The sequence below is a fragment of the Anomaloglossus baeobatrachus genome, chromosome 1, assembly GCF_048569485.1.
Source record: "Anomaloglossus baeobatrachus isolate aAnoBae1 chromosome 1, aAnoBae1.hap1, whole genome shotgun sequence".
NCBI classification, from domain to species: Eukaryota; Metazoa; Chordata; class Amphibia; order Anura; family Aromobatidae; genus Anomaloglossus; species Anomaloglossus baeobatrachus.
This window is the reverse complement of record NC_134353.1, coordinates 17,609,351-17,630,974: the sequence shown is the minus strand read 5'-3', so window position 1 is coordinate 17,630,974 and position 21,624 is coordinate 17,609,351. Positions and strand designations below refer to the sequence as shown.

At 53.8% G+C, this 21,624-nt stretch overlaps 1 protein-coding gene across 1 annotated transcript; it reads left to right on the top strand.

Annotated features, from left to right (window-relative positions):
• Nucleotides 1-17,656: 17,656 nt before the first annotated feature.
• EGR4 (early growth response 4) lies at nucleotides 17,657-21,396 on the top strand. The gene is made up of 2 exons (XM_075332471.1): nucleotides 17,657-17,918; nucleotides 19,544-21,396. The coding sequence occupies exons 1-2, from the start codon at nucleotides 17,657-17,659 to the stop codon at nucleotides 20,827-20,829; spliced, it is 1,548 nt and encodes a 515-aa protein (XP_075188586.1). The 3' UTR covers nucleotides 20,830-21,396.
• Nucleotides 21,397-21,624: the final 228 nt, after the last annotated feature.

The window sequence follows — 21,624 nt, the reverse complement described above, 5'->3', positions numbered from 1 at the left end:
TGTGATCTCATAAGATCCCGTATGCAACCTGGGCGTGTCACATCGCAAATGCGATTGTACAACTAATTGCAACGTGTAAAGCTGGCTTAACATCGGTATTCCCTTGAGGTGTTTCTTCAGGTTTGGAAACAGATGATAGTCGGAGGGAGCTAGATCTGGTGAATAAGGTGGGTGGTCAACCAGCTGGAGGCCCAGCTCTGCCAGTGTTGCCGTGGTCGCTTGTGCAGTGTGAGCGGAGGAGTTGTCTTGCAGGAACAAGATTCCTTTGGACAGCTTACCGCACCTTTTGGCCTTCAGAGCTGCCTTCAATTTGTACAAAAGTTCAATGTAATACCTTCCATTGATGGTGGAACCCTTTTGAAGGTAGTCCACTAGCAGCACGCACTCCTTATCCCAGAACACAGACGCCCTCCCCTTAGTGGTTTTTTTGTTCCGAGTTTTGGTTCCGAGTGTCCCATGGCCCTGGTGGGCATGTCAGTAACATTTGTTACCATAGAAACAGAAAAAGATCACGAAGCCAAAGACTTATCAGCAGCCCCTCATATCCAGGCTGGCCTCCTGCAACTGACATATTCGGGCTGGCCTTCTCCCCAGGCCCCACTGACCTGGACATATCCGGGCTGGCCTCCCCCCCAGACCTGAACATTTATCCAGGATGGCCCCCTTCCCAGGCCCCACTGACCTTGACATACCTGGGCTGGCCCCCTTCCCAGACCCCACTGACCTGGACATACCCGGGCTGGCTCCCTTATCAGATCCCACTGACCTGGACATACCCGGGCTCCCACCCTCCCCAGGCCCCACTGACCTGGACATATCCGGGCTGGCCTCCTCCACAGGCCCCACTGAACTGGATATATCTAGACTGGCCCCCTCCCCAGATGAAACTGACCTGGACATACCCGGGCTGGCCCCCTCTCCAGACCCCACTGACCTGGACATACCCGGGCTGCCCCCCTCCCCAGGCCCCACTGACCTGGACATATCCGGCCTGGGAAATTGTCCTTTTTATCCTCTAATAATTTATTCTGGGGGTTCACTGACAAAAGCATCCAAACCCCTCAGGAGACAGCAGTGTGCGGCCATTTCTACTGTGCAGGACAAGGTGTCATGGTGGTGGCACATCACATCCAGCTAAGACATGGTCATGTGCAGCGCCCCACGGGGCAGGTGGTTAGCCTACTCGTTGCCGGACCGATGAGGGTCAAGTAAGGCGTTGTCACGGGTGGCCTTGCCTGGTTCCGTTGCCCCAAGGCGTGCAGTAAATGGTGGGGAAAGTGGGGTGATTAGGAAAAGTTTGTCGTGATGCCAACTGTGGTATGCAGCTGGGGTTAGCCACCGTTGCAGAATTCCTCGCCGGGGCAGGTGTTATGGCAGCCAGGATGGTGTCGCTCCTCACAGGCGGAGTGGTGTTATGTCACTACCGGAGTCCGCTCCAGCGACTTCTGCTCCAATCGCCAGGAGACTCCGTGTTCCTGCCGTGGATGGTGCTGGTGATAGGAGAGGAGTCGATGCCAGCAGCACCGGTGGGCGCAGGCTCCGATCATCCAATGGGCTGGGTTATCTTGGGATCTGCAGTACCACTGGCTGACTGTGGGTGGCGTGTGAAGTTGCCAGCGTTCAGCTACAGCCAATGGGAAGACACCACACCCTTCTTAGTTCCCCTCCTGTCTGCTGACCTATGCCAGAGATAGTTCTGATTTCCTGGCTCCTGATCCGCCATATTCTGTTTTGTGATTCCTGTGTGCTGACTTCTGCTTGTTTCCTGACTACCCTCCTGCCTACTGGTTTTGTACCTCGCTGCCCGATCCGGATTTGACCTCTGGTACGTTTTCTGATTACGTCCTTGTCTGCCGATTCTGTCCCTGTTCTGCTATTCCTGGTTTGACCCTGCCTGACGACTACTCTCATCGGACTGCAGCCTTCCACAGGTAGTGATCTCCAGGGCCCTGTGTAATTCTAAATCCCTGTATAGGGGTTAAAGGGTTTCAGGGTTCTGGGGGTCCTGCTTGGTGAGTGGCTTCCCTCTAGTCTGTCCATTACATCCCATCCCATCTGAGTCTGTTGATCCAGGCAGGCGTTACAAGCGGGCCCCGAGGGGATGACGGGGTTGGCAGTCCCTTGGAAGCTCCAGAGCGCAGGGTAGCGATGCCGGTAAGGATAAGCTAACACAGTCTTTGTGGGTTCAAGGTGTAGTTTACTCACAGCTTCAGTCGCCAGCCCAGTAGTACTGCTCATTGCCGTGATGGGCTCCGGTCGATCCCGGATCCACGGGAGGTCAGTACCAGTCCAGTAGTCTGTGGGCCCTTCCTCACTGCGCTTTGTAGTGTGACACCCCAGGGTTGCCACAGTAACAACACAAAGGGTTAACTCCCCACACACAACACCAAGACCTCCTGGCCAGAAGGGGGAGACCAAGCTGCTTCCCTGTATATTCTGCTGGGGGGGAGGAAATGGTCAGAAGTAGTTTCAGTTTGGAAGTTCAGTGCAGAGCACTGAGGAGACAGGATCTCTGCAGGTTGGAAGCTGGCTTTAGCTCACCTCAGGATCCACTGACCAATTCCAGGCCTAGCTGAGGGTCTGAGGAAAGGAGACAGATTACACAGAGAACATTCCTGGGAGGCAGAGCATTGCTGAGCTCATCCCCAGTGGAGCACACAGAACGGATGCTGGATCCGAGACTGCAGGTTACATGCTGCACAGTTACCACCAGAGAAGTGAAGATTCCAGATCTTTCACCTGTACCACAGACACAAGCAACAAACGCAGAGTTCAGGAACATACTAGTAAGGACTCGAGTTGCCTGTCAGGTCGGTACCTAGGAGCAGAGCAGAGCAGAGCCAGCTGCATAGTTCACTCAGCAGCGGGGCCACAGACACACAGTGCAGGCAAGGAAGCCAAAACGGCCCGGCTGGGTGGGAGAAGCCCTGAACCCCTCACAGACTCCGTGGACAGTACTCTGCTGAATGCCATCTACAGTAAAGGACAAAGAAACTGCAAAACCGTGAGTCTGCCTGTTTATTGTGCTCGTGTCCTGCACTCCCCCCATAGACTAACACACTGCCCCGGGGAAAAGGCTCTACCCGTGGGGAGCCGTCCCATCTCAAGCTGCCTTCCATCACCCCGGAGGTTCTGCAGCAGCGGTGGTCATCTCTGATCACATTCCACGGGTGGCGTCACGAACATAACCCCCCTTTTTATTGTGGAACCAGGGAGCACGGACCGGGCCACGACACCGTGATCCCCTTTCCAGAAGCAACCCCTTGGCCCGGTTCTGGGTATCCCCTTAACCCCTGGCGACACAACTTTGGCGTCACGAACAGGATGCGGACTGGACCCGGCTGCAACCCGGGTGACGTGCGCCTGTAAAGACTTATTGCATCGCATAAAAGACTTGCAGTGTGAATTGTTGCAACAAAGAACGGACTTTAAACTTTGCAAAGATACCTGGAAAAATCCAAAAACATCATTGGTAAAATTTTCCAGGCGCCATCTTTAATCACGCCATTACCTGCTACGCGCGGGAAAACATCGCGCCTAAACTAAGACTCCGCCCACCGCTTGCAGAGGAGGTGCGCTCGGTGCTGCGACCCGAACGAAAACGCAAAAAAGTGTCCCAGGCTTGCTGTCAAGAAGACTGGTGAAATTAACTAAGGGGGCACAAAGATGTCGCAGCAGGGAGACGCTGTTGTACCCGGCGGTGCAGCGGCACCTATCATGCCGTTCCTGATGCCGTACACCCCGGGTGCAGTGTGGCTGCCGCAGTACTCAGGTGAGCCCAACACACTTAATGACTTTATCGGAAAGCTAAAAATCTACTACAGCATGTACCCCCTGACAGAAGCTCAGCGTGTTGGTATGCTTATGGGACAGTTAACTGGCAATGCCCAGCGGGAGGCTACATCCTGGCCGGACGATGCAAAGGACACTGTAGAGCATATAATAGCTGGACTAAAAGCAGCTTTTGAATCCACTGCTGGCAGCCGGGCTAAAATGAGGTTCTTTGGATGCAAGCAAAAACCTAGAGAGAGCGCAAGAGACTTTGCCTTAAACTTGCAGGAGGCGCTCAGAGCACTTAAATTAGCAGAACCTGCCTTAGCCCCTGGAGCAGATAAGCTGCTGATAGACCAATTCCTGGATGGACTCTCATCCCCTTCCCACCGGGGACAACTGAGCATGATGGTGATCCAGGATCCAGGACTAACATTTGCCCAGCTAAAGGATAGAGCCATCCGCCTCCAGCAGGTGGAGGAGCCGCAGGATATAGACTCTGTTCAACACCTTACAGTGGCACCCCAGCAGCCAGTAGTGCCGGTGACATCGGCCATGTCAGCGGCTGTTGCTAACCACCTGGAGCCGATCACTAATGAGGCTCTACATCAAAAGCTTGAAGCCCTTACAGACACTGTTGCTTCCATGGCTAGAATCGTCCAGGAGCTGCGTGGATCCAAGTCTGCACCCAAGATTGAGCTGGCGACCAGCAAGGAGGATGTCCCATGGGTGAGGCCTAGGAGATACCAAGCGACGAGAGGACGACCCAGCGACCGCTACCAGCCGGATGGACAGCCCATTTGCCGCCGTTGCAATGAGCCAGGTCACTTTGCCCGTGAATGTGCTTTAAATGGGGATCCCCTGGGGAGGCGGGCCGCTCCTCAGGAATGAACTCTCAAGGTCCTTCACCCTGGCACGACAAGTATGTGGGGGGACGTCCAGTCATCCCCATCGTGCTGGATGGCATTCCGCTCAACGCCTTGCTGGACACTGGTTCCCAAATATCATCAATTCCGCATGTCCTTTATAAGAGGTACTGGGCTGATTCAGACGTTAGCAGTGGTCCATCTAATGTTGCATTGAATATATGGGCTAGCAATGGTGAATTAGTACCACAGGTTGGTTTCAGAGAAATGACCATTAAGATTGGGAGAGTAGAATTGCAGAATCAGGGTATTATCATTGTTGATGTTGACCGACGAGAACGTGAACCAACTATGCTGCTAGGAATGAATGTAATTGAAAATTGTTTTGCAGAGGTAATTACTGTCTTGCAGCAGATCGTCGAGACTGCCAAACCTGGGCAACAGAGACTCCTGCAGAAGGAAATTAAAGCCTTGATGCTGAAGCAGCAGGTAGAAATGTCAGGAGGTGAAATTGGCAGTGCAAGGGTAAGTGACCCAATACCTATTGTAATTCCTCCCAAAACAGAAATGCTGGTCTGGTGTAGAGCCGCAATAGGCATCAGAGGGCGAGACTATCAGGCCCTGGTAGAACCCGTGTACTCAGACAGTAGGCCCACTGTACTGACGGCCAGAGGAATAGTTGAGGTACACAGGGGGAGAGTGCCAATACGCCTTCTAAATTGTGGGGAAGATGAGGTCACCCTACCTAAGTATGCTACCATGGCTAAGCTATATACGGTTGATAACAACGCCATCACCACCGTTGAGCCCTTGAAGCCGTCAAATCAGGCGGAGGACAATGGCTCAGAGGGAAAGCTGGAGGATTGGTGCCAAAAGCTACATGTAGGTACCAATTCTACACCCTCCCATCAAAAGCATGGAGTATACAGGGTAGTGAAAGAATATGAACAAATATTCAGCAAACACCCATTAGACTTTGGGCAGATCAAAGGGGTAGAGCACACTATACCCACTGGTAACCATCCACCAATAAAGGAGAGGTATAGACCAGTACCACCGGCTCACTACCAATGCGCCAAAGACATGCTCAAAGAAATGAAAGAAGCAGGGGTAATAAGAGACAGTTGTAGCCCCTGGGCAGCCCCACTAGTGCTAGTTAAGAAAAAAGATGGGACCATGAGGATGTGTGTAGACTACAGACGGATCAACCGCATTACACACAAGGATGCATACCCATTACCTAGGATAGAAGAGTCATTGGCTGCATTAAAATCCGCTACTTACTTTTCCACCCTAGATCTGACTAGTGGGTATTGGCAAGTTCCTGTGGCAGAGGCTGACAAGGAGAAGACAGCGTTCACCACGCCGATGGGCCTCTGTGAGTTCAATTGTATGCCGTTTGGACTCTGCAACGCACCTGGAACCTTCCAGCGACTGATGGAGTGCTGCCTAGGACATAAGAACTTTGAAACTGTCCTCCTGTACCTGGATGACGTCATAGTCTACTCCAAGACCTATGAACAGCATCTACAAGACCTGGCAGAAGTGTTTGAAGCCTTATCCGGATACGGCATGAAAATCAAGCCATCCAAGTGTCACCTTCTAAAGCCAAGGGTACAGTACCTGGGACATGTCGTGAGCTCAGAAGGGGTAGCACCAGATCCTGAAAAAGTTACCGTGATCAGAGATTGGCCGAGACCCACCAGCGTGAAAGAGGTGAGGCAATTCCTGGGACTGGTAGGCTACTATAGAAGATTTATAAAAGGGTTCACGAAGCTAGCAGCTCCCCTACAAGACATCCTGGTAGGACAGTCAAAGAAGTCTGCAGCCCGAAATCCTCCTTTCCAGTGGAGTGATGAGAGAGAACAGTCCTTTAAGAAGTTGAAGTGGGCACTGACAGGAGAAGAGATCCTGGCATATCCAGATTACCATCAACCCTTCATTTTGTACACGGATGCCAGCAACGTAGGACTGGGAGCAGTATTGTCTCAAAAGCAGGAAGGCAAAGAGAAAGTTATTGCTTTTGCAAGCAGGAAGCTCCGGCCTACAGAAAGAAACCCAGAGAATTACAGCTCCTTCAAGTTAGAACTACTGGCAGTAGTTTGGGCTGTAACCGAGCGTTTCAAACACTACCTGGCAGCTGCAGAATTTACCATCTTTACTGACAACAATCCGTTGACCCACCTGGACTCTGCAAAACTAGGTGCGCTGGAACAGCGATGGATAGCCCGACTGTCAAACTACAACTTTGTCATCAAGTACAGGGCAGGCCACAAGAATGGGAATGCAGATGCTTTATCCCGGATGCCACACTCGGGGGACGTGGAAGAGGAACCGGAGGGACTGGAAGAAATTGAGTTACCGGCCTTTCACCGTCCTAAGGTGGGACAGTATCAACCAAGTGTCTACCAAAAACAACAGCAGGCAACTCTCAACCCATTAGCACACCACGGATGGGCTGACACACAAGACAGTGATCCAGCTGTGAAGCTAGTGAAAGAACTGCTTACACAACAAGGTGCATACCCTAATCAGAATGCCCCAGCTGAGACACAACATCTCTGGAAAGAGAGAGGTAAATTGTTCCTGTACCAAGGGAAGCTCTGTAGAAGGCACACCAATCCAAAAACACATGAGTTGGTCTGGCAGATCATCGTGCCCAAGAGAGACGTCAAGATGGTTCTGGAAGCTTACCACGACGGTGCTGGTCATTTTGGTTGGAAAAAGTTGGAAGTGCTCTTAAGAGAAAGATTCTACTGGGTTGGCATGAGAAAATCAATTGAAGATTGGTGTAGAAAATGCGGACCATGCAACCTCAGAAGAAAGGATCAACAGAACCAGAGAGCTCCACTCCAGTCCATAGTAACCAAGCAACCACTCGAGCTAGTCGCATTAGACCACGTCAAGTTGTCACCAAGCCGGTCCGGCTATGTCTATGCCTTAACCATCGTGGACCATTACTCACGCTTCTTAGTGGTGGTACCCGTGAAAGACCTTACAGCTAGAACAGCAGCTAAAGCATTCCAGACGTACTTTTGCAGACCCCATGGTTACCCAGAACAAGTCCTTGCAGATCAAGGTCCAGCTTTCGAATCACAGATCTTCCAAGAATTCTGCAACATGTATGGCTGTAAAAAGATCCGCACAACAGCATACCACCCCCAAACAAATGGCTTATGTGAGAAGATGAACCATATTGTGATTGACCTGTTGAAGACCTTACCAGAGTCAGAAAGAAATCAATGGCCAGAGAAATTGCCAGACTTGGTGGACTTGTACAATCATGTCCCGGTGAGTTCTACAAACTGCACCCCCGCTTACCTCATGCGTGCAAGGCCCGGTAAACTGCCAATTGATCTAGATATGGGAATTCTGAAGCCAGATGCAGAAGTTCAAGAATCCAATTGGGATACCCTACGTCAGCAGCAGTATCGCCAAGTACAAGAGTGCGTAGAGAAAAGTCTCCAACAAGCTAGGGGAAGACAGGAGAGAACCTTCAACCAGCATGCTCTAGCAACCCCATTGCAACCTGGTGCCCAAGTTCTCAAGAGGAAACGGCGCACAAACAAATTGGATAATCAGTGGGAAACCACCCCATATACAGTCTTACCATCCAGTATGGATAATCCCAAAGTGTGTCTCATCAGTAAGGATGAAGGGAGGACATCAGCTGTCGTGTCAAGAGATCAACTCAAACCGTGTCCTGAAACCCTGAAGACACCAAAAGTCACCTTACCCATACAGGTACAACCTGTCAAGGAGGAAGAAGATGTATTCCATACAGTCTTAGGAGATTTTCCAAAAACATGGCCAAATTACTATGGAGCAGTAGTAGTCCCAATGATCGCCTTCCCTCAAGTGGTGGAACCACAATCAGAACCCATACCACAAGAAGTCTCAAGACAAGGAGAACTGGAAGTTGAAACCGTAGAGGAAGAACAGATTCCTGGTCCCAGTGAGCTTGCCAGTCCTACAGTCAGTCCACCTTCCACACAAGTACCAGAAACACCAAATAGGTACACTTCCACCCACACCATTATGCTAAGTACACCCAGTACACCAGCAGTACGCAGGTCACAGCGTAGTACTCAGGGTCAGATACCAGCAAGATATAAAGACTAATGTGAAATTGCATATAAAATGTACATATGTTATAATGTTTATATGAAAAACCGTAACAGTTTAGTGTACAGAAAAGGTGAGAGAAGAGTGGTGTAAGGTGGCAGCACGGAGAGTTACAACTTGATCACATTGTTGGTGGCCCGAGGGCCGTGAGGCCTACTGCACTTATGACCAGAGTAGAGACACCTTTAATAAGTGTTTGTTGATTGAAATGTTTATTTAATTGCAACGTTAAGACCAAAAGCCCAGTACCTACAGAGACTATACTGTATGAACACTTATATATTTTTGAACATTTGGGACTCTTTTTGAGCTTTAAGGTTTTTGTATTTTTTCCTTTTGAGACTCTGTATATATACAATTGTTGTGATAACTTGTTTGTTTGTTTCACAGTCCCGGAGTACTGTTCTTCACTAAGGGGGAATGTGACACCCCAGGGTTGCCACAGTAACAACACAAAGGGTTAACTCCCCACACACAACACCAAGACCTCCTGGCCAGAAGGGGGAGACCAAGCTGCTTCCCTGTATATTCTGCTGGGGGGGAGGAAATGGTCAGAAGTAGTTTCAGTTTGGAAGTTCAGTGCAGAGCACTGAGGAGACAAGATCTCTGCAGGTTGGAAGCTGGCTTTAGCTCACCTCAGGATCCACTGACCAATTCCAGGCCTAGCTGAGGGTCTGAGGAAAGGAGACAGATTACACAGAGAACATTCCTGGGAGGCAGAGCATTGCTGAGCTCATCCCCAGTGGAGCACACAGAACGGATGCTGGATCCGAGACTGCAGGTTACATGCTGCACAGTTACCACCAGAGAAGTGAAGATTCCAGATCTTTCACCTGTACCACAGACACAAGCAACATAGGAGAGTTCAGGAACATACTAGGAAGGACTCGAGTTGCCTGTCAGGTCGGTACCTAGGAGCAGAGCAGAAGCAGAGCCAGCTGCATAGTTCACACAGCCGCAGGGCCACAGACACACAGTGCAGGCAAGGAAGCCAAAACGGCCCGGCTGGGTGGGAGAAGCCCTGAACCCCTCACAGACTCCGTGGACAGTACTCTGCTGAATGCCATCTACAGTAAAGGACAAAGAAACTGCAAAACCGTGAGTCTGCCTGTTTATTGTGCTCGTGTCCTGCACTCCCCCCATAGACTAACACACTGCCCCGGGGAAAAGGCTCTACCCGTGGGGAGCCGTCCCATCTCAAGCTGCCTTCCATCACCCCGGAGGTTCTGCAGCAGCGGTGGTCATCTCTGATCACATTCCACGGGTGGCGTCACGAACATAACCCCCCTTTTTATTGTGGAACCAGGGAGCACGGACCGGGCCACGACACCGTGATCCCCTTTCCAGAAGCAACCCCTTGGCCCGGTTCTGGGTATCCCCTTAACCCCTGGCGACACAGTAGTCTTAGTCCCTGTGGCTTGAAGCACTTAAAGTCCCTTCTGTACTAGGTAGAGTACTGTTCCCTATGCCAGTAGCGTGGATTCCCTTGAGTCTGACCGTGATCTAGGCCCTGGAATCCTGGTACCTCTTGGCTCTGGAAACGTGTGGTCAGAGAAGCATGGAACTTCTCCGTCCGGTGACGTGGAATTGCACCACCCTAGGGTGCTGCACCCTGAACTGCGATGGTCCTGGGGGAACTGACAAGGTATCCTCCACAGCGACCATTAAACTCCTATGTCCCACAGGAGCTACCAGGAAACATGTCTGCTCACTGTCACTCCTGCTGGAGAAGTCTCTGAATTACTGTGTGTAGCTTCTAATTCCCCCTGGTGGTCGCTCCTCCCCCCACCCAGGTCCTAAGCTAGTGGATTGGGGTCCCAGTTGTGAGGACATCCTCTAAATGCCACACTGTAGTCGAACCCTTTGGTACCTGACCCTAGCCCAGTCCCTGTGGGGAAGTGGGCAACCATGTGTGTATGTGGTTGCGCATGATGAAACGGACACTGACCTTCCCTAGATCCATGATCAGTACTACAACCTAAGTGGAGTGCAGTACCCTGTGGCGACCAGAGCCTAAGGGGCGCCACATTCCCACATGGCAAATGGCAGCACTCCTGGGCTGCAACAAAACACAGTTAACACCGCAATTTTTATATGCATGTATGCAACAGGTTAACAGGTGAACATTCTTCCCATTATGGGAAGGCAGCAATACGTTTCAAACATGTTCAACAATACTAGTCACAGGTCATCAAAACATTTGTAACCAGCAATAGTTAATATAAATCTTTTTACATTATAAAAACTGTGCAAATATAAAACAGGTAAAACATCTTCACTGTAACTTGATAAGGCAGTAAAAAATATGGCGGAGTCCCAATGCACACTCGTCAGTGTACCGCTCACTATTATTAAACATCTTCTGTTCAGAGCAAAGTTCTTTGTCACCCTAATTCTGGTAGGGTGCACAACTGGTTCAACTATATACAAAAAGGAGTCCTGGCCACCCGCAGTGCTGAGGCACAAATGTTCATTTAAACCAGGATCAGGTCAACTTAGCAAATGGGAAGAAAAAAACCCCACTATTTCACTGGGGACTGGTTGGCTCCTGACCAGCCGATCTACAGGAATCCTCCCCATCAGTTTGGGTATATTTATCTTGTATACGGAGTACACGAGGTGATGATTGGGAAGCGGGGACTGGCTCTGGACGCCTAACAAGAGTGTGCCCTGCTCCGGTTTCGGCCTCCTCCTCCCAACAAAGTCCCACATCCAGGGCATACCAGCCCCGCTCTCCCCTGTGCCGTGTATACACAACCCGGTCTCCCGGGTAGAGATCCCGGCCTGGATGGCCCCGCTGGAGGTGGGATTCAACATCACGCCGGGACACAAACACTTCCTTGCTCAGCCCCGACTCCGAAATGAACCCCCACCCCCGCTCAATATCACACCGAGTCACAGTACCTCTGTGCAGCGGACCCCACTCAGATGGATGGAACTGTCGGGCCCGCTGCTTAGCTGCCAGGTTTCGGGTCTCAACTGCCCGCTTTTGCTCCCGTCGCTGCTGCTCCTCCACATACAGCTGGGCAATGGTGTAGTGGCAAGCTGCCCGATTCACAGTGGCCTCTCAGCTTAGCTGAACCTGTCCCTTTTCCCATACCAGACTGGGTAGGGGTTCTTCTGGCGCCACGGTGCACGCCTCAGCTCCCTGGGCTTGGTTAGTCTCAGACGGGTCTGCAGCTGCCTGGGAACTGGTCACCGGATCCTCTGTGAGCTGGGGAACAGTCGCCGATTCTTCCGTGACCAGGAGAACGGTCATCGGTACTTCAGCAACCTGGGGGACTGTCACTGGGTTTTCAGCAGCCTCGGGGGTGGTCGCCGGGTCTTCTGTAACCGGTGAGGTGGCTCTGAGGTTCCCAGCAACCTCAATCGCAGCTGCCGGGTCTTCAGTGGGGGATGGCTGGTGGTGTGAGGGATCCTGGAGGGTGTCACCGGTTGCAATGGCGACTGGGGTCTCGGCCTCCTCCACCGCAGACCTGTCTTCCGACTTCTTCTCATCCAGGATTGGTGGTAGTGTCGCGGGCGGGGAGGACGCCGTTGCTGCTGCGCTCTCGCTAACGCTCGGGTCCGGCGCTGCTGCGATGGCTGCTCGGTGGCTCAAGCGGTGGGCCGGATCCGGGGACTCGAGCGGCGCTCCTCGCCCATGAGTGAAAGGGGTGGTTGGTTTGGGGGATTTAGTCCGTGACGCCACCCACGGGTCGTGGTGAAGATGGGCACCACCGTTGCTGGTGACGGGGATCCCGGGAGCGATGGTAGGGAGCAGCTGGGATGTTGTTTTCCCCCTCTGTGGGTAGGGGTCAGTGGTCCCGGGGCCCGGTGATGTGACGGGGAGGCAGGGTCGGTGAGGTGCAGGGTTGCAGGGACAGCGCGGCGCGGTGCCGGATGGCACGGGTGTACTCACTCAGCAAGAAAGGTACAAAGTCCTCGGTAGACCAAACGGCTGGATGGACGGGTCCCGCAGCCGGCTGCAGTGTCCCTCCCCGGACAGGTGATGGCGGCTGTCTTTCCCTGCACCTTGATGTTCTTCTGACTACTATGGATTCCCAACGGTAGTCTGCTCCCCGGTGTATGGGTACCGGAGGAGCCCGTTTGCCCGCAGGCGCTGGCCCTTGGGTCTCTAGCCTTAGGTGGTAGCTGTATACCCTCACGGTGTGGGCGGTTGCCTTCAATCGGGACTTTTGCTGTTGTGAAACCCCTGGGGTTCCAGTCACATTCGGATCTGACTATTGTCGGCGGCTCCAAGCCTGGTCGGGGTCCGATGGCCCTGCCTGTGTGTGCTGGCTTCACTTCGCTCCCCGGTCGGTACCGGCGGGCCGTCGCCCGTCCCCGGTCCTACGGTTTCGCGTTGCTCCACCACTCCTGCAGACGGCCACCATCGTCTGCCAACCTTGCTGTCAGTGCCTGGGCCGCAAACCCAGACACCCAAGTGCTCATTCCTCTCACTTCACTACTCAACTCTCAACTGTCACTTTTCCCACATCCAGGACGGTGAATTCCTCGGTGGGTGGAGCCAACCGCTTAGCTCCGCCCCACCTGGTGTGGACTTCAGACCCTGGAGAGAGGCAACAAGGGTTTTGTGTTTGGCTGGTGTCCCTGTCTAATGGGGGTGGGGTGTTTGTATGTTATCTGTGATGACCTGGCTAGGCCAGGGCGCCAAAGTAACTGTTCCTCATAGGCCTGCATGGCCCCCACCATCCTCAGCATGGACGCCCTCTAGTCACAGATGACGCCCAGCTGCGCTCGCTGAAGTTCCTGAGTCACCCGCTGTACTTCTTCCTCCATTTCCCGAGCACGCTAAAAGATTGGGCGCACCGGTGTGCCCCCTTGACGGGCAGGGTATGCCGTGACTGACACCCAACACCTCCGATGGGCCTGGTATGTACTTTCTCGTGCTCTTCCAACTCTCGACTCCCTTAACTCTCCCTTCTTTTCCAGTCTCCAAGAGAGTTGGTTCCGCCCACATTCTTTATCAGTTTTGTTTCTCCTCCAGCAACATGGGAAGGGACGGGCTTAGACTTTTGCACCACTTTTTCCTGCCAACCCACGAAGGGCGGGCACACTCTGGTCACTTGTTGTCTTCTAATGGCCCCTGAGGTGTAATTTTTCAAATAAACAGTCCAGAACTAGATAGTCCATAAGGCATACAGTAGCCGATTTGATGGGCTCGTGACGCCAAATGCAGCGCCCCACGGGGCAGGTGGTTAACCTACTCGTTGCCGGGCTGTTGAGGGTTGGGTCAGGCGTTTTCATGGGTGGCCATGACCGCTTCCGTTGCCCCGAGGCGTGCAGTAAATGGTTGGGAAAGCGTGGTGATTAGGGAAAGTTTGTCGTGACGCCACCTGTGGTGTGCGGCCAGGGGGTAGCCGCCGCTGCTTGGATCCTCACTGGGGCAGGTGTTACAGCAGCCGGGATGGTGTCGCTCCCCACAGGCGGAGCGGGCCCCGGGTGGATGACGGGGTTGGCAGTCCCTTGGAAGCGGCGACGCCGGTAAGGATAAGCTGACACAGTCTCTGCGGGTTCAAGGCGTAGTTTACTCACAGTTTAAGTCATCAGTCCAGTAGTACTGGTCACTGCCGTGATGGACTCCGGTTGATCCCGGATCTACTTGGCTCTGGAAACGTGTGTGGTCAGAGAAGCATGGAACCTCTCCGTCTGGCAGAGTCTGGTAATGCAACGTGGAATTGAACCACCCTAGGGTGCTGCACCCTGAACAGCGCTGGTCCCGGGGGAACTGACACGGTATCCTCCACAGCGACCGTTAAACTCCTATGTCCCACAGGAGCTACCGGGAAACACGTCCGTTCACTGTCACTCCTGCTGGAGAACTCTCCGAATTACTGTGTGTGGCTTCTAACTCCCCCTGGTGGCCGCTCCTCCCCCCACCCAGGTCCTAAACTAGTGGATTGGGGCCCCAGTTGTGAGGCCATCCTGTAAATGCCACCCTGTAGGCGACCCCTTTGGTACCCGACCCTAGCCCAGTCCCCAGTGGGGAAGAGGGCAACCCATGCCCCAATGTTAGGGCCACATACTGTGTGCAGCACCGCGGAATATGTTGGAGCTATATAGACTGGTAATACATGAGCGGACACAGACAGAAGAGGCCTCTGTGTAAGAGGAGTAGATGAACCCATTGCAGTCCAACAGCTCCTCATAATGCACAATTCCTCCGGCTTTGGAGGTGGATGTGGCCCCCTGACCTCCTGGACCCCTGAATAGCTGCAAAGGCTGCACCCATTATATAAAAACAATAGACAATCATCATAGACAATGGACGGACACCGAACAGACATTCCAGTCCTGGCCACTAGGGGGCAGCAGAGGATACTGGACCCTGTGATGGTCAGGACCAAATATAGTTGAGAGCAAGAAGTCATTATTGTCCACATGGCGGCCCCAGGAGAGAGCAGAGCGAGAGGTCACATATCACCTTCATTCTCCACCTATCCTAATATGTGACTATAGCAGATTGGCTGCAGTACCTGCGCTCACCACCTGGAGGCAGCAGCAGGTGGTGTAGGATTTGAGCACTGGTCTGGGGAGGGGTATACAGACCATCACAAACCATTAGAAACAAACAGCCCAGCACCCATACCTCTGCACCCCAGTCCCCTGATCCTTCTCCCAGCACCCATAACTCTGCAACCACCCTAGACCTCTGTTCATTTCCCAAGCACCCAGCCCTTTATTGCTTCCACCAGCACCCATACCTCTGCACCCCACCCCAGACCCCTGTTCCCACCCTACAGCACCCTTACCTCTGCACACCAGCCCCATGCTCTTTCCTCAGCACCCATGCCTCTGCACCCCACCCTAGCCCCCTGCTCTTCCCCCAGCACCCATACCTCTGCACCCCACCCCAGCCCCCTGTTCCCACCCTACAGCACCCTTACCTCTGCACACCAGCCCCATGCTCTTTCCTCAGCACCCATGCCTCTGCACCCCACCCTAGCCCCCTGCTCTTCCCCCAGCACCCATACCTCTGCACCCCACCCCAGCCCCCTGTTCCATTGCCCCAGCACCCACACCTCAGCACTCCAGTCCCCTGCTCTTTCCTCAGCACCCATACCTCTGCACTGCTCCCCAGCCCCCTGTTCTTCCCTCAGCACCCATCCCTCTGCACCCCAGCTTCCTGCTCTTCCCTCAGCACCCATGCCTCTGCACCCCAGCCCCCTGCTCTTCCCTCAGCACCCATAAATTTGCACCCCAGCCTCCTGTTCTCTCCCCCCAGCACCCATACCTCTGCACCCCACCCCAGCCTCATGCTTTTTCCTCAGCACCCATGCCTCTGCACCCCACTCCAGCCCCCTGTTCTTCCCTCAGCACCCATACCTATGCACCCCACCCCAGTCCCCTGCTCTTCCCCCAGCACGCATACCTCAGCCCTCCAGCCCCCTGCACTTCCCTCAGCACCCATGCCTCTGCACACCTCCCCCCTACTCTTCCCTCAGCACCCATATCTCTGCACCCCAGCCCCTTTTCCTTGCCCCACCACCAGTACCCATACCTCTGCACCCCAGCCCCATTTTCCTTCCCCCAGCACCCATACCTCTGCACCCCACCCCAGCCCCCTACTCTTGCCTCAGCACCCATGCCTCTGCACACCTCCCCCCTGCTCTTCCCTCAGCACCCATACCTCTGCACCCCAGCCCCCTGCTCTTCCCTCAACACCCATACCTCTGCACCCCAGCCCCCTTTTCCTTCCCCCAGCACCCATACCTCTGCCCCCCACCCCAGCCCCCTTTTCCTTCCCCCCAGCACCCATACCTCTGCACCCCACCCCAGCCCCCTTTTCCTTCCCCCAGCACGCATACCTATGCGCCCCACCCCAGCCCCCTTTTCCTTCCCCCAGCACCCATACCTCTGCACCCCACCCCAGCCCCCTTTTCCTTCCCCCAGCACCCATACCTCTGCCCCCCACCCCAGCCCCCTTTTCCTTCCCCCAGCACCCATACCTCTGCCCCCACCCCAGCCCCCTTTTCCTTCCCCCCAGCACCCATACCTCTGCACCCCACCCCAGCCCCCTTTTCCTTCCCCCAGCACCCATACCTCTGCCCCCCACCCCAGCCCCCTTTTCCTTCCCCCAGCACCCATACCTCTGCCCCCCACCCCAGCCCCCTTTTCCTTCCCCCAGCACCCATACGTCTGCACCCCACCCCAGCCCCCTTTTCCTTCCCCTCAGCACCTATATCTCTGCACCCCAGCCCCCTTTTCATTCCCCTCAGCACCCTTACCTTTCCTTCCCCCCAGCACCCTTACCTTTCCTTCCCCCAGCACCCTTACCTTTCCTTCCCCCAGCACCCATACCTCTGCCCCCCACCCCAGCCCCCTTTTCCTTCCCCCAGCACCCATACCTCTGCCCCCCACCCCAGCCCCCTTTTCCTTCCCCCAGCACCCATACGTCTGCACCCCACCCCAGCCCCCTTTTCCTTCCCCTCAGCACCTATATCTCTGCACCCCAGCCCCCTTTTCCTTCCCCCCAGCACCCTTACCTTTCCTTCCCCCCAGCACCCTTACCTTTCCTTCCCCCAGCACCCATACCTCTGCACCCCACCCCAGCCCCCTTTTCCTTCCCCTCAGCACCCATGCCTCTGCACCCCACCCCAGCCCCCTTTTCCTTCCCCCCAGCACCCTTACCTTTCCTTCCCCCCAGCACCCTTACCTTTCCTTCCCCCCAGCTTTGCTCCTGAAGTGTTGGGATTTCACAACTTTCCTGCACAGGTTTTATTAAAAGAAGAAAAAAACATCACAACAAGAAGCAGCAGCAGCAGCAGCAGCGGCCGGGGGGCGGGGGGCGGCTCAGCCAGGAGAGATCTCCTTTTTGGGAGTCCCCATCCTACATCCTGAGTCCATATATGGGCATATACGTCACAGCAGCATCACTGGAGACTCCTGAAATGGAGAGATCCCAGGCAGCGGAAGATCAGGGGCTGCCCCTGCTGCATATAAAAGGGGGAGGCGAGGCTGAGCATGGACACAAGAGCCAGCTCCTCCAGCAGCAGCAGCAGCAGCCCGGCACACCGCTGCCCTACATGCAGATCTGCATCATGGACCCCTCCTGCCAGGACTCCATCTACCCCAAATACCCCGAGGACTGTGACCTGAAGGAGGAAGGGGAGCAGAGCCCGGAGCAGCCAGCAGCCCCCCACTACACTGGAGGTAAGGGGATACCTCTGTATACAGCTGCGGGGGAGAACGCATCATGTGCAGATATGGGGGGACCATGAGAAAGCAGCAGCTGGGGGAGGATCAGGCAGGAGATCCACTGAGGCTGCTGCAGATCCCTGTACAAGGGATTACAGCACGGATGCAACATGTGAAGGGAGCATAAGGGGGCTCAAATGGGGTGCAATGGCTGGTGCATGGGGGAGCAATGGTAAATGAATGGGGGTAATGGCTGGTGGATGGTGCAATGGTAAATGAATGGGGGTAATGGCTGGTGCATGGGGGAGCAATGGTAAATGAATGGGGTGCAATGGCTGGTGCATGGGGGAGCAATGGTAAATGAATGGGGGTAATGGCTGGTGCATGGGGGAGCAATGGTAAATGAATGGGGGCAATGGCTGGTGGATGGTGCAATGGTAAATGAATGGGGGCAATGGCTGGTGGATGGTGCAATGGTAAATGAATGGGGGTAATGGCTGGTGCATGGGGGAGCAATGGTAAATGAATGGGGGTAATGGCTGGTGCATGGGGGAGCAATGGTAAATGAATGGGGGTAATGGCTGGTGGATGGTGCAATGGTAAATGAATGGGGGTAATGGCTGGTGCATGGGGGAGCAATGGTAAATGAATGGGGTGCAATGGCTGGTGCATGGGGGAGCAATGGTAAATGAATGGGGGTAATGGCTGGTGCATGGGGGAGCAATGGTAAATGAATGGGGGTAATGGCTGGTGCATGGGGGAGCAATGGTAAATGAATGGGGGTAATGGCTGGTGCATGGGGGAGCAATGGTAAATGAATGGGGGTAATGGCTGGTGCATGGGGGAGCAATGGTAAATGAATGGGGGTAATGGCTGGTGGATGGTGCAATGGTAGATGGATGGGGGGTGCAATTGTAGATGGATGGGGGTACAATGGTTGTTGGATTGGGGAGCAATGATTGGTGGATGGGGGTGCAATTAATGAGGGTGCAATGGTTGGTGCATGGGGGTGCAATGATTGTTGGATTGGGGAACAATGTTAGATGGATGAAGGTTCAATGGTTGGTGGATGAGGGAGCAATAGTTGGGGATGGAGGTGCAATGACTGAAGATTAGGGGAGCATTGGTCAATGACTACAATGGTAGATGAATGAGGAGGCAATGTCTGGTGGATGGGGGTAATGGTTGGTGGATGGGGGTAGATGGATGGGGGAGCAATGGTTGGGGATGGAGGTGCTATGGCTGAAGATTAGGGGAGCAATGGTCGATGACTACAATGGTAGATGGATGAGGAGGCAATGTCCGGTGGATGGGGGTAATGGTTGGTGGATGGGGGTAGATGGATGGGGGAGCAATAGTTGGGGATGGGGGAGCAATGGTCAATGACTACAATGGTAGATGGATGAGGAGGCAATGTCTGGTGGATGGGGGGGCAATGGTTTGTGGATTGGGGTAGATGGATGGGGGAGCAATGGTTGGGGATGGAGGTGCTATGGCTGAAGATTTGAGGAGCCATGGTTGATGACTGCCATGGTTGGTGGATGGGTGCGGTAATACATGGTAGTTGGGGTGCAATGGTTGTAAATGCTTGTGATGGGATGTTCTGGCACTGACCTCACCCCTCTTTCTGTTCCCCTCAGGTGTCTATGGCAGCCCTTCAGAGGAGGAAGCCCCTGACTACTTGTACCTGAGCAGCCAGCCCTCCCCACCCCTCCCTCTGAACTACTCCGGGAGCTTCTTCATAGAGTCGGTCCCCGAGCACAGCCATGACCCAGAAGCCTTGTTTAACATCATGTCTGGGATCCTAGGACTGTCTCCTTTCTCTGCACCCCCTCGCTTGCACCGGCAGGAGTCGCTGTACTCGGTTTCTGAGACCATCCAGAACCACATGGACCTTTATTCCGGCAGTCAGCCCAATCTGAACATCTCGGTGCAGCAGGGCTATGGTGGCCAGCTGTACTCTGCCTTCAGCAGCACTGAGGACCTCCACCAGGTGCCCAGCTCACCCAACCTGGGCAGCTCCTGCTCCAACCAATGCTTCTTTGACTCCAAAGTTCTCCCCAACAAGCATGACATGGACTTGTCCCCCATCTCCCCACCATTGGATTCCTTCAGTGCCCCATGGGACTCACAGGCCCCTCAGAACTTTGGACAATCCTCCTACCCCACAGATGGCTTCCTGCCCCCCGGCAGCTCTCCTCCTGTGTTTCACCCCTGGGAATCTAAAGTGGAAAACATGATGCCAGCCTGCTGCCATTCACAGCTGCCTGAGGAGGAGTCTGCCCTGTACAACATGGACTTCACGTCTCAATCTGACACCTATGACTTCACTGAGACTCAGATTGACTTAAAGCCTCAGCTCTTACCAGATGCCAAGTACCAGCTGAGCCAACCAATCTCAGTGCCAGGGCTGATGCACCAAGAGGAAAGTCCTCAGCACCAATCTCCTCCAATCATCTCTACTGATTTTCTGGGTCTCTCCCCAACAGCTGACACCATCACCCCAGTCAGTGCTGGGATCCCCCTGGCAGAACCCAGAAGGAAATACCGCAGGAACAAGTTTCCAGCCAAGTGTTTTCGCCCCAAACCCCATGAGAAAGCCTTCGCCTGCCCGGTGGAGAGCTGCATCAGGAGCTTTGCCAGGTCCGATGAGCTCAACCGGCACCTGAGGATCCACACTGGCCACAAGCCCTTCCAGTGCAGGATCTGCCTGCGGAACTTCAGCCGCAGTGACCACCTGACCACGCACATCAGGACCCACACCGGGGAGAAGCCCTTCTCCTGTGACTTGTGCGGCAGGAGGTTTGCCAGGAGTGACGAGAAAAAGAGACATGGCAAGGTGCACCTGAAGCAGAAGAGCAGGACTGAGGAGAAACTCAAGGGACTTGGCTTTTACTCCATGGGACTGTCCTTCAGCACCCTGTAAAGGAGCCGGGTGGCCATGACCCGGATTTACTCTACTCCTTGGAGATGTGGCTTATCTCCTGCAGGATTGTCAGCTCTTGGATCTAGTCTGGCTTGTGGCTCGGCTGTTCCCTGCATGGCATCTGTTATCTATGTGATGTATATATGGGAGCTCGGAGATGAAGGGAGTTCAGCACCTCCATGGTGGACAGCTCCAGCTGCTGCACATAGGACTATGGCGGATGCTGAGGAGTTCTCTGCTGGCTGCACGGCGGTAGCCCTCAGCTGTATATACTGTATATTGTAGTGGACATGGACTGTTCCTGCTGTCAGGCACTTAGTGTGTGTGTATGATGCTAGAGTAGTCCCCGATGGGGTCACATGCTGCTAGGGGTGCGCTCCGCACCCATCCTGGTATTGTACACATGCTTGTATCTGAGAACTGTTAGGACTCTGTCTGTCTCTGATGCTGGAGTCTTCTGTCAGCTGCTCTTCTCTTCTATTTATCAGTTTTTGTATCAGATGAAAGTGAAAACAGAAAAATGTTTATTTTTTCAAGGAAATAAAAGCTGGTTGTGATTCACCCACATCTTGGTGTCCTACGCTCCTGACTGTAGGGATGTGATTATCTGTGTGTCGCTCCGAGGACCCCACTCTCTTTGCGTTTGGAGCTTTTTTGTCGTTTGTGCTATTTTTTTTTATCGTCTTCCTTCCTTGTTCATCTGTTTTATTTTTTGTTGTCTGTTTGTCACTGTGGCCTTTGGCTCGGTTTGGTGTTTCCAGATGTTTTCAACTTTTTCATCAATTGTGACTTTGT